General features: G+C 44.1%; 1 protein-coding gene across 3 annotated transcripts in view; it reads left to right on the top strand.

Annotated features, from left to right (window-relative positions):
- The window catches only part of LOC311241244 (cytosolic phospholipase A2 gamma-like), a 75,167-nt gene that overhangs the window by 18,060 nt on the left and 44,257 nt on the right, over window positions 1-12,850 (top strand). For 2 of the 3 annotated variants that reach the window (XM_084330004.1, XM_084330002.1), the window contains exons 1-4: window positions 4,164-4,463; window positions 6,200-6,295; window positions 9,404-9,546; window positions 10,347-10,533. In XM_084330004.1, coding sequence (XP_084186130.1) covers window positions 4,344-4,463; window positions 6,200-6,295; window positions 9,404-9,546; window positions 10,347-10,533 — 546 coding nt within the window. In that variant the 5' untranslated portion in view covers window positions 4,164-4,343. Of the gene's footprint in view, window positions 1-4,163; window positions 4,464-6,199; window positions 6,296-9,403; window positions 9,547-10,346; window positions 10,534-12,850 lie in introns of those variants that run through there. The other variant, XM_084330003.1, reaches the window with a different exon arrangement.

Here is a 12,850-nt window from a genome sequence, read left to right as displayed (position 1 = left end):
GGGTGTGAGAGATGAAAAGTATTAACGGCGTCGCCCAGCGAGTTAAGCTGGGCGAGAATCTCGGACTGTTGTCCCGCCATAGCGGCCATTGAACCCTGCATAGGCAGGACCTGGTCCCTGAGGGTCTGCACCGCAGCCGCAGCCCGCTCAAGTTGGAGACCGTGATCCCTGGTCAACTCGACTTGATATGCAAGTGCGGTTCTGACCCCCTCTGTGTCGGCTGGGGTCGTCATGGTTGGTTCGTAATGTTATGGTTTGACACCGACCCCAAACGCAACGACACAAGAGAGTTGGATTCAGAGTTGCCAAATACAAGGGCTTGTTTATTTGGTGACTAGAATAAGTGAAACAGGGAAAGCAGGTCAACAAGAACAGGTACAATGAACAAGGGGCAAAGTTCTGCTGCTCTGCAGCTTCTCCCGGAAGGGTAGTCTTGGGAAGCAGGAGCAGACCTCTGTACCGCTCTGCAGACTCTCCCGGCGGACCTCTCAGATGTTGTGCAAGACCGAGAGAGGGAGAGAGGGAACGGGTCAGTGACAGAGCAGACTTGAAAACGAGCTGGAGGACAGGGTGTTATATTCTTCGTGTTAAACAACACAGTGATGTGCAATATTCCAAAAACAGCCCAAGTGAAATATCTTCATGTAATCACACAGTGAGCAAAATCCAAACAACGTCCAAATGTGAAATACTATCTTCGTGTAAACACACAGTGAGCAAAAATCCAAACACAGTCCAAATGTGAAACAATATCTTCGTGTAAATACACAGTGAGCAAAAATCCAAACACAGTCCAAATGTGAAACAATATCTTCGTGTAAATACACAGTGGGAGGTGGAAGATCCCAAAATATTATTCCATAAGGAAAGGGCAAAAACGATAAAGGCTGGGTGAGTGACTGTCTGACAAAAAGGTGGTAGACTTCAGTGTAAAGGTTACACACGAAAATCGGAAATAGGTCAAGACAGTCAATCTAGAAAAACTCACCCAGACGAGCTGCGTAAAAGGAACAGGAACAACAGTGGAGGCGAGCGCGCGCCACGGAGCAGGTATCCAAGCGAAGGCTTCTAGGAATTTCCTGGAGAATAGCACAGTGAAACAGAAGCAACGGGGAAAAACATCCAGCGACAAATCAAGACGAACCAACAACTTAGGGTGGGGAAAACGGGGTATAAATAATGAGGGATCGATTGATTGAAAGGCAGTGACAGCTGGGGAATGTGATTGAAAAGCGTGGGGAAGTGAGGGAACCAATCAGCGACGTCTCAGATGACGTCAGCGGGGAGAAACGTGTGAACGAGGGAATTGAAATACTTGACAGAAAAAATGAATGAAAACAAAGCGAGGGTGGTTAAAGGAACAGAACGAGTGAGAAGGCAAGGACAGAAACCTCACAATATATTTAACGGATGGTACCGCAAAGCGCAGTCACGATGGACTTCAGATGTTGTGAAGTGACTGGGGCGAGTAGCGGTGCTGTGGGTTAAACTCACTCTCACCCTCAAAAAGACACATAGACACGTTGCAAAGCAGTGAATTCACCTCTTGGTATAGTGGTCTGTGCTCGACCCGTGGTGCGACAGACCACGGGTTCGAAACTCCCTCTGGGCATCGAAGTTTAAGGTGACGATATCACTACCGCGTTACATATATATAACAATAATATATACATACAGAATTATATGGGTTATGTGCAGGTGTATAAGTAGGTATATAGGAGGATTATATGCAGGAATAATCAGACAGATATGGATATGTGTATATATGCGGTAAATATATAATGTATATGCGGTATATACACTATACAGCACTGTTGTACATGCTATCATACAGAGTAAATGGGTAGACTATAGTGAGGTGAGTAGTTAAGATAAATATGAATACTATGATTACAGTGTAAGGCAGTTGTAGACAGTGAAAGCACCAGAGCGTGCCGTTCCACAGAGAACAATGAAAAAGCCGCTTGCAAGCGCTTCAGAAAGATGCTTTGTCTGTTCCTGGCCTTGGGGGCATGAATGTATGCTTCCCCAAATAGAGGGCGGGGGGGGGGGGGGGGGGGGGGGGGGCATGCGTGTGTGTGTGGCAACTGGCCAGCCATGTGTTTTGATTAGCCTTTCATCAGTTCAATAAAAACAGGAAGTGACCCAGTGGCTCCCGCTGTCAGAGAGGTACTGTATGGCTTCACCCCATGTACTTCACAAACCATTCCTCTCAGGAGTCAGGACAAGCTGATTTTTGCAGGTGATTGTGAAGTCTGTAACCTAACCAAATCTACTTCATATTTACACTAACCTATATGAGTTTTATTCAGCCTACCCCATTGCAGAACTTTGGCAACTTAACCACATGATCTGGGGAGGGGACACATTTAAATCTGGTATGTTTAAATAATTTGAAAGGCTGGTATGCAATGTATACATGTGCTTTTATTTTATTTTATTCTTTTTTAGTTTGGGTTTATGAAAAGGACAGTTTGCACATGTACATTCATAATTTGGTGTTTGACGACATCGACTGCATTTCAAAGGTTGCAAAAGCTGATTTGTCCATCTGGCAAACATCATGACCTTGTTTCTGCCTTGTTTTCATGGTAAAAATCAATCAGTGAATTGTACAGTATGAAGTAAATTACGACATTCTTGTGTGTGTGTGTGTGTGTGTGTGTGTGTGTGTGTGCGCTTGCATGCATGTGTGTCCTGTGAGTAAATCTGTTTTTACATCATTAAATCTTAATTTGGATTGTTTTGATTTGCCTGAAACTGGGGCATGTGTTACAACTGGTCTATGATCTGCTAATTGAGTGATTAACTGGCAGACCCAGTGTATTATGTTAGTGTGAGTAATTGTTTCCACGTTTCCACATGTGTGTGCAGGGGTGTAGCTCCAGATTCTGGGCCCCATGAAAGAATGTATTTGTAGGCCCCCAGTGAATGCGAGTGCGCGTTAGCGCGCGAGAGGAATTTTTTTGGCCATTTTTTTATTGATGAAAACGCATAATATGGTTTTTACCTATACATTCGGATCAGCAGTTCAGCACCTGCACTGTTGGTGGGTGAGCCTACTGTAGTAAAGGATGTCTCATTGCGTTCATCTTCAATGAATGGACCAATGCAATAGTCTACCAAAGCCCCCCCTCTCTCTATATATATCACACACTCACACACACACACACACACACACACACACACACACACACACACACACACACACACACACACACACACACACACACACACACACACACACACACACACACACACACACACACACACACACACACACACTTCAATAACAAACATAATTTGGATTGTTTTGATTTGCCTGAAACTGGGGCATGTGTTACAACTGGCCTATGATCTGCTAATTGAGTGATTAACTGGCAGACCCAGTGTATTATGTTAGTGTGAGTAATTGTTTCCACGTTTCCACATGTGTGTGCAGGGGTGTAGCTCCAGATTCTGGGCCCCATGAAATAATGTATTTGTAGGCCCCCAGTGAATGCGAGTGCGCGTCAGCGGACATTTTTTTTGCCATTTTTTTATTGATGAAAACGCATAATATGGTTTTTACCTATACATTCGGATCAGCAGTTCAGCACCTGCACTGTTGGTGGGTGAGCCTACTGTAGTAAAGGATGTCTCATTGCGTTCATCTTCAATGAATGGACCAATGCAATAGTCTACCAAAGCCCCCCCTCTCTCTCTATATATCACACACACACACACACACACACACACACACACACACACACACACACACACACACACACACACACACACACACACACACACACACACACACACACACACACACACACACACACACACACACACACACACACACACTTCAATAACAAACATAGTATCAATGAGAGCATCAATAATACACCTGAGTGATGTCTAGTAAAAAGAAAGAAAAAAAAAGTTGCGCCCCCCCCCCGGTGCTGGGCCCTTGAAATCATCATAAGCTACCCCCCCCCCAGCTACGCCCCTGTGTGTGTGTGTATATGTGTGCGTGCATGCGTGTCATCCTGTGTGTGTGTGTGTGTGTGTGTGTGTGTGTGTGTGTGTGTGTGTGTGTGTGTGTGTGTGTGTGTGTGTGTGTGTGTGTTCCAAGAGCCCCAGAAAGTCTTGCAGCAAATCGTCTGAGTATAAGACCAACTCTGCATGTAATACATGCGTGATTCAGTCTCTCTGACTGATCCCCCCCTAAAGGAGGAACTTTTAAAATCTAAAACAAAGAAAGAAATCAGGAAGTTTTCACCCATACATAAGGAAGACAAACAGACACACCGATTCGGAGCTTCCTTTACTTCCTAGTTCTCTCACTTCTCGTTTGAAGTATGTCAACCATGCGGTGTATCAGTGCAGGCGGGACAGTGAGCTTTCTGTGTTTCTTAATGACAGGACTGTCAGGTGGACCTGTGGAGAACATGGAGGAGGCGTCGCCACAAGCACCCAAGGTAAAGGAGGTTCATGGTATTTGTTTAATCAGCAATACACACACTGATTAGGGTTTTAAAGCCACAATCCGTTGGTGGGAGGTATTCTCTCACACATTCTGGAAGAGGTTCAAAATGTATTGTCATTATACAGCACAAGTACAGTACAACGGAAAATAAGTTTGGCATCTAACCAGAGTGCAAATGTATAGCAGTAAAGTGCAACTGCAATATACAATGTGTACAGGTGATTAAACTGGGTATACAAAATATACAAATGAGTACTAATGCGTGTAGTGCTAATCAGATATATGTACAGGTGATTAAACTATGTACTAGTTCATATGAATAACTGACATTAACATGTTGTCTCGTGTTAGTCCTTGTATCAAGAGCTCAGACAATCTACTACAGAATGAAAGCATGTCTCTATTTCTATTTCCTATTGTTGGTTGTAAGGGCTGCCCATTTGTTTACAATTGACCTGTCTCAAAACCCTGCCCCTTTTCTTGATCCTCCAATCACAACTGTCGCTTACCTCGGACAAACCAAGTTTGTCCGAGGTAAGCGACAGTTGTGATTGGAGGATCAAGAAAAGGGGCAGGGTTTTGAGACAGGTCCATTGCATCACTGATTAGACCTTTAATTAGACCTTTAAAGTACGTTATGTTGCTGAAACAGACTTAAGCCTGCAGAAGGCTGGGTGTTCAAGGTCATTCAAAGGGGAACGCCACACATTTTAAGAGTTCACATATAGTTAGCCTCATACGATAATTGCCAAAAGTAATTTGTTGGCCAAATTGAGATTTCTGCCTAACTGTACTCTCCTCACACTGCTGCATTACCCTGGCTTAGTGCTCAGCCAATCAGAACGCTTATTACATTCAAAAATCCCCATCTGCCTAACTCACTCGTGTGACTTGTGCATTTTAACGTTACATACACAGACTGCGATCGCATGACTTAGGCAAGTATAACAACTGCCTTAGCGTATGACATGTATGTATGTATGAGGGAAAAAAGTCACGTCATAATTTTGTTTAAAAGTCACCTTATTTTGTTTTACGCAAGGGTTGTTGTGTTTTTGTATTTTTGCAAACTTGTTGATACACCTTGTGGAACTTATTTTCAAAATATTAATTAAAAACGTGTACACATTTGCTGGAAAATTCTTCTTTTCTTCTATTCCAAAAATCTTGAAAAGTTACTTCGGCAATTATCGTATAAGGCTAAGTCTGTGTTTGTGAATGCGCACCACTCTCACCTAAATCTAGACATCGGACTCGGAGAGGGAACCCTTCAATCTGTGATGTCACTGGGATGTACAATTCTGGGGCTGCTACATAGACAATGGAGGCTAGTGGACCGTTTCCGCTTGTGCTAAGCTATAGGCTAGCTTGCAGCCAGAAAGATGTCTACTGAACACACAGAGAGAAAATTGGTATCTATCTTCTTGTCTGACTCTGGAGAAAACGGTAAGCGCATTTCCCATAATGTCGGCGTGTTCCTTAAGTGTGTGTGTGTGTGTGTGTGTGTGTGTGTGTGTGTGTGTGTGTGTGTGTGTGTGTGTGTGTGTGTGTGTGTGTGTGTGTGTGTGTGTGTGTGTGTGTGTGTGTGTGTGTGTGTGTGTGTGTGTGTGTGTGTGTGTGTGTGTGTGTGTGTGTGTGTGTGTGTGTGTGTGTGTGTGTGTGTGTGTGTGTGTGTGTGTGTGTGTCTGTGTGTGCGTCTTTAATTCCCCCCCTCGGTATTCCAACCAGTCCCACTCCCTGTGTGCTGGTGAGCAGGAGTTCATTCTGAAGAGGAAACAGATTGTTCTGGAGGGACTCTGCAGACTGGGAATTAACTGTACTCTGGTTAGAAGAAACCTTCATGTTCCTCAATTGATTGATTGATTGATTGATTGATTGAAAATTGTATTAACAGATTGCAGAATGGGTACAATACAGTACGGCTCAATGCACACAATTGTTAAGGGGTTGCAGACCCAGAGAAAGACTTTCGTCTTGTTTACATCAGGGTCCCCCATTTTCAATTCATCATGACATTTATGACATACACGACATACAGATATACAGTCAGGGCCGCCTGGGAGAAATGCGAGGCCCTGTGCGAGATTTAAACGTGACCCTCCCCCCCCTAAAGGTAATAAAAAAAATAAAATTACATTATATTTTTTTTTTTTTTTTTTTTTTTTTTTTATACAGTCAACATATTCTTAAATAATAGCGCTGCCGAGGCTTGGCATGATACAGTCAACATATAGCAAGAGAGAGAGAGAGAGAGCGAGAGAGCGAGAGAGAGCTCCCGTTCTACAGTCAATATACAGTGTTATCGCTGCACAGACCCGGCAATGCCCCTGACCAGAGGAGAGAGAAATATAATATAGTTAGTAAAAGCACTATATAAGCTCAGAACACAGCTCAGAACACAACACAGCATAGAACACAGCTCAGAACAGAGAACACATCTCAGAACACAGCACAGAACACAGCTCAGAACACATCTCAGAACACAGCTCAGAACACGGAACACATGCAGAACACAGCACAGAACACAGCTCAGCACACAGCTCAGAACACAGCTCAGAACACAGGACACCTCAGAACACATGCAGAACACAGCTCAGCACACAGCTCAGAACACAGCTCAGAACACAGAACACAGCTCAGCACACAGCTCAGAACACAGCTCAGAACAGAGAACACAGCTCAGAACACATCTCAGAACACAGCTCAGAACAGAGAACACATGCAGAACACAGCTCAGCAGACAGCTCAGAACACAGGACTAGGTACAGACTCAGCGAGCACAGCCTAGCCATCGAGAAAGGCCGCCATAGGCAGACCTGGCTCCCAAGCGAAGACAGACTATGCACCCACTGCACACAAGATGAGGTGGAAACCGAGCTTCCCTTCTTAACAACCTGCCCACTATACCAAGACATCAGAGACATATACTTCCCACAAATTGCAAACACCCAAAGAGACTTTGAAAACATGGACAATAACTCAAAACTCCCATACCTACTGGGAGAAATACAAGAATGTGCAAACACAGCAGCCAGATTTGTGAGCTGCTGTGACAAGAAAAGGACATCCAACGGAATACAACCACCATAAAGACTGTACAAGAAATTCCTTCTGTAATGTACTGATTTCTTTTGTTTTATCTGTTTGATTGTTTTGTTTTGTTTGGCTTTGGCAATGTAAACGTATGTTTCCCATGTCAATAAAGCCCATTTGAATTGAATTGAGAGAGAGAGAGAGAGAGAGAGAGAGAAGAGAGAGAGAGGGTGAAAATGTGACAAGGATAATAACAGGTATTGGAGGTGAACTGAATCCATCATTTGTGACGTGCATTTGTTTTCCCCTCTCTCACGTGGTGATGATGGCCAGGTGGGGTGGAGCCATGCAGGCCGCCATGAAGAGGACCACGATCTTGTGCCTCGTCTGTCTGTAGTTCATCACCTCCTTCTTAAAAAGCTTCAGGTGGTCCTGGTTGTTGCCATGCCTAGTTAGCTAGCGTTAGCTAACGCCAGTTAGCCTTTAGCTAAGCTACTAGCCGACATGGCTAGCCCGACTGAACCACACGTTAGCACTCGCTAATGTAGCTAACGCTAGTTAGCCTTTAGCTAAGCTACTAGCCGACATGGCTAGCCCGACTGAACCACACGTTAGCACTTGCTAATGTAGCTAACGCTAGTTAGCCTTTAGCTAAGCTACTAGCCGACATGGCTAGCCCGACTGAACCACACGTTAGCACTCGATAGCTAGCGTTAGCTAACGCTAGTTAGCCTTTAGCTAAGCTACTAGCCGACATGGCTATCCCGACTGAACCACACGTTAGCACTCAATATTATAACGTAGCTAAAGCTAACTAGCTGTCCCTGCCTTTAGCTAAGCCGACATGGCTAGCCTGACTGAACTTTCTAACATGCAACAACTTTCATCTTCAGTCCATCTGCCGAACGACCGTCCTCTTCGTCTTGGCTGGCATAACCTCCAATGCTGCACGCGCGAAATAGTCAGACGCAGCTGACAAACGCCGGCCGACTGTACACATGTAACCCCTCCCTTCGTTGAAACCAATAGTATATCTGCTGCAGAGCCTCAGAGCTCCAATAGTGTATCTGCAGAGCCGCAGAGCCAGGAACAAGTCAGACACATTCTACAAACGTGTCTAATGTGAAATATATAAGCATATAAGCAAAACTAGATTTTAGGTCTGTGATGAAAAAGGGCCTCGCGGGAAGGGGGGCCTCGCAAAAAAAATATATATATATATATTTTGTATTTTTTTTTGTGCGAGGCCCCCCTTCCTGCGAGGCCCTGTGCGACCGCACTGCTCGCACACCCCCTGAGGCGGCCCTGTATACAGTACTGTTACATCCAGACATTTATGACATACAAGATATACAAATATACAGTACTGTTTAAGAGACAGAGATCCTAAAAGAAAATACTGTATATATACATTAGAGGGGGAAGAAACTGTACATTGGAGGGGGTTGGGTGGGTGGGTGGTTAGGCGGGTTTGGACATTTACCGGGGCCAGTTTCGAATTGCAGCCTCCCGTAGGTGCTCTTTGAGAGCGGTTTTGAAGGAGGGTAGGGATTCACATTATTTTGTGGCTGTGGGTAGGGCGTTCCACATTGTTGTAGCATATTTGCTAAACATGTTTAGTCCCTTGTTTGAGCCGAATCTGGGTTGAACATCATTTGTGGAACTCCCTCTGGTGTTGTGGTCGTGGAATTCACTGACCTTTGGGAAGTATTTCGATATCTTGGTGGTTCCTGTATCTCTATCTGTATCTATATCTCTGTATCTATATCTCTGTATCTATATCTCTGTATCTCTGTATCTGTATCTCTATCTGTATCTATATCTCTGTATCTGTATCTCTGTGTATCTCTGTATCTCTGTCTCTGTCTCTCTGTATCTGTCCGCCCACCCCCACGGCAGGAGTCTGTGCCCCACATCGCCCTGCTGGCGTCAGGTGGAGGACAGAGAGCAGCAGTGGCTGTCATGGGCTCCCTCTATCAGATGGGACAAGATGACCTGCTGGACACACTGCTCTATATGGCCGGAGTCTCAGGCTCCACATGGTAGATACACACACACACACGCACGCACACGCACACACGCACGCACGCACGCACACGCACACACGCACGCACGCACGCACGCACGCACGCACGCACGCACACACACACACACACACACACATGTATGCATGCTCAACATTCTCAAACTAAACAGACTTGCTCTCTCTCTCTCTCTCTCTCTCTCTCTCTCTCTCTCTCTCTCTCTCTCTCTCTCTCTCTCTCTCTCTCTCTCTCTCTCTCTCTCTCTCTCTCTCTCTCTCTCTCTCTCTCTCTCTCTCTCTCTCTCTCTATATATATATATATCTCACTCAAACCTTTACAATTTCCAAATAATATTGTGTATCCTAAATTACCCCAAGACACATCTTTCTCCTCTGTGCTGAATGTCCCTATCTCTCCCTCCCCCTCCTCTCTCTCTGCCTCTCCCTCCCCCTCCTCTCTCTGCCTCTCCCTCCCGCCCCCCTCTCTCTCTCCATCCCTCTCTCTCTGCCTCTCCCTCCCCCTCCTCTCTCTGCCTCTCCCTCCCGCCCACCTCTCTCTCTCCATCCCTCTCTCTCTGCCTCTACCTCCCCCTCTTCTCTCTGCCTCTCCCTCCCGCCCCCCTCTCTCCCTCCCCCTCCTCTCTCTGCCTCTCCCTCCCGCCCCCCTCTCTCTCTCCATCCCTCTCTCTCTGCCTCTCCCTCCCGCCCCCCTCTCTCCCTTCCCCTCCTCTCTCTGCCTCTACCCTCCCGCCCCCCTCTCTCCATCCCTCTCTCTCTGCCTCTCCCTCCCGCCCCCCTCTCTCCCTCCCCCTCCGGCAGGTCCATGCCCATGCTGTACAGTGATTCAGAGTGGGGCTCCGACATGGACACCATGTTGTCCAGACTATCGGGACCAGGGGTGGGCCTGGAGGAGGCTGTAGCCTGGCTGAAGGTGAGGGCCAAGGGGGAGGACTTCTCCCTGACCCACATCTGGGGAGTGATCACGGCCGCTGGCATCATGAAGCAAGTAAATACTGTTTGTTTATTCCTGTTTTACAGATGGGTCCTGATTCAGATCGAATTTACACAAAATTTGGCACTGGCATGTGATTGATTGATTGAACATTTTATTAACAGATTGCAGAATGGGTACAATACAGTACAGTACAGCTCAATACACACAATTGTTAAGGGGATGCAGACCAGAGAAAGACTTTCATCTTGTTTACATCAGGGTCCCCCATTTTCAATTCATAATGACATTTATGACATACACAACATAGAGATATACACTATACAGATATACGAATCTAATCTAATAATCTAATCTAAACATGACATTTATGACATACATGACATACAGATATACAGTACTGTTACATTTGTGACATACAAGATATGCAAATATACAGTACTGTTAAACAGATCCTAACAGTAAATATATACATACGAGGGGGAGGGAAGTAGGGAACTGTACATTAGGAGGAGGCGGGTGGGTGGGAGGGGGGCTCAGACATTTACGGGTCAGTGACTTTCTCCTGTCTGGTTTCTCCATCAACGTCCATAGTAAAATTGTTACATGGAAAAGTCACAGAAATGTAATGTATCTGTACTTTCACTTGATGATTTATGTCTTCTGGACAAAATAATGTAAAATACATATCATATCGTGTTTGAGTATTGTGATGGAGAGTCCACTGTACCAGGGGCGGATTTAGGATTGTAGGAGATCCGGGGCTTAGCCCAGATAGGTGCCCGCGCAAGCGGGCACGGATTTTTTTTACTTCGACACCACAACCTTTAACTTATACCACCACCTTAAAGCAGACAAAAGGCACTAGTTCACACCCTTTAATTAATGAAGCAAACTATAATAATTAATAATAATAATAATAATAATAATAATAATAATAATAATAATAATAATAATAATAATAATAATAATAATAATAATAATAATAATAATAATAATAATAATAATAATACACTGTTTGTATAGCACCTTTCATACAAGAATTGCAGCTCAAAGTGCTTCACAGCAGTACAAAAAGACAGGCATAAAATGAGCACAACATTGGCAGATCAAGAGCAATGCATAAAGTGCAGACATAAAGCATAAAATAGATAGCAGTAAAATAGACAAAGTCAAGGTAAGACATAGAACATTAAATCACATTGTTTTTCATATTAGGATCTAGGGTTAACTCGCCGAACGTTGAGCGCCAGGACCCCCGAAAACCAGAGTATAGTCGGGTTTTCATCGTTGTTTCTTTTATTAGATATTTCCATTCATAAAGACATGCCGGCAGCCTGTGTTATCACTGGGGATGGGTCTGAGATCTCAAAAGCTATGTTTCTAAGGTGGAAGAATTATGTTTTTGTCAACTTGTTGATTGTGATTTAAAGCTTAGGTCTGAGTCTACCATAACACCAAGACTTAACTCACTCAAATACAGTTAGTAGCTGGATAGACTACAAATGGAAATTAGCTTCTGCTAAATCTGGTGCAAACATATTTTCATGTAACAATGATTAATTGTCACAAAAAAAAATATATATATATATATTATTATATATATTATAATTTTGTTTTCTTTTTTTTTGAAAATATATTCAGGGCTTTTCAGAAAACATTCGGGGCTTGAGCCCAAGTAGCCACCCCCTAGCCCCGCCCCTGCACTGTACAACTAAAATCGAATCAAGTATCGACAGGATTTGGTCTCTGCTTTGTTAGCAGGAAAGACTAAATCATTTAATAAATTAATGCTTAAGGGGTTGCAGACTTCAGGCAGTGATTGATTGCAAAGGATGTACAGCCAATCAATTAATGACTATTGGAATTCCTGATTATTTATAATTTTGGTCCCCTAAAATGGGAGAACTATGTATAAAAAGGCTAACATTCCTACACATGGACATAAACATCCTCAAATTTAGCTGAAAGTCTGCACTTAAAGGAACACAGCAATATTATGAGAAATGCATTTCCTCTCTGTAACTGAGGGGTTACAAAACCCTGACTGTATTAAAGATTGTGATAGATTAAACCACTACTACTTATTATTATTATTACTTGCCAGACAGTACAGTTATTATATGGCAGACACTCAGAATAGACGGCACGGTGACAAGGAAATATCATTTATAGTATTTATTATTATGCAGCAATATACAAAATGGGAATTACTTAGTCGCTCTTTTATGGCGAATAATATGAGAAAGTCAGTGAGTAGCAAAGTCAGTGGGAATGAATAATTCCTAAGCTGGGTATACTAGACCAAACGCCGCCTGGCGTGGGATGGCAATATAGGGGGGCAAACGAGGGTACCGCTGGAGACAGGTGA

The sequence above is a fragment of the Notolepis coatsorum genome (genome assembly GCF_963971535.1).
Source record: "Notolepis coatsorum genome assembly, chromosome: 14".
Taxonomy (NCBI): domain Eukaryota; kingdom Metazoa; phylum Chordata; class Actinopteri; order Aulopiformes; family Paralepididae; genus Notolepis; species Notolepis coatsorum.
The sequence above is the reverse complement of the archived record's forward strand: the minus strand, read 5'-3'. Positions and strand labels throughout refer to the sequence as shown.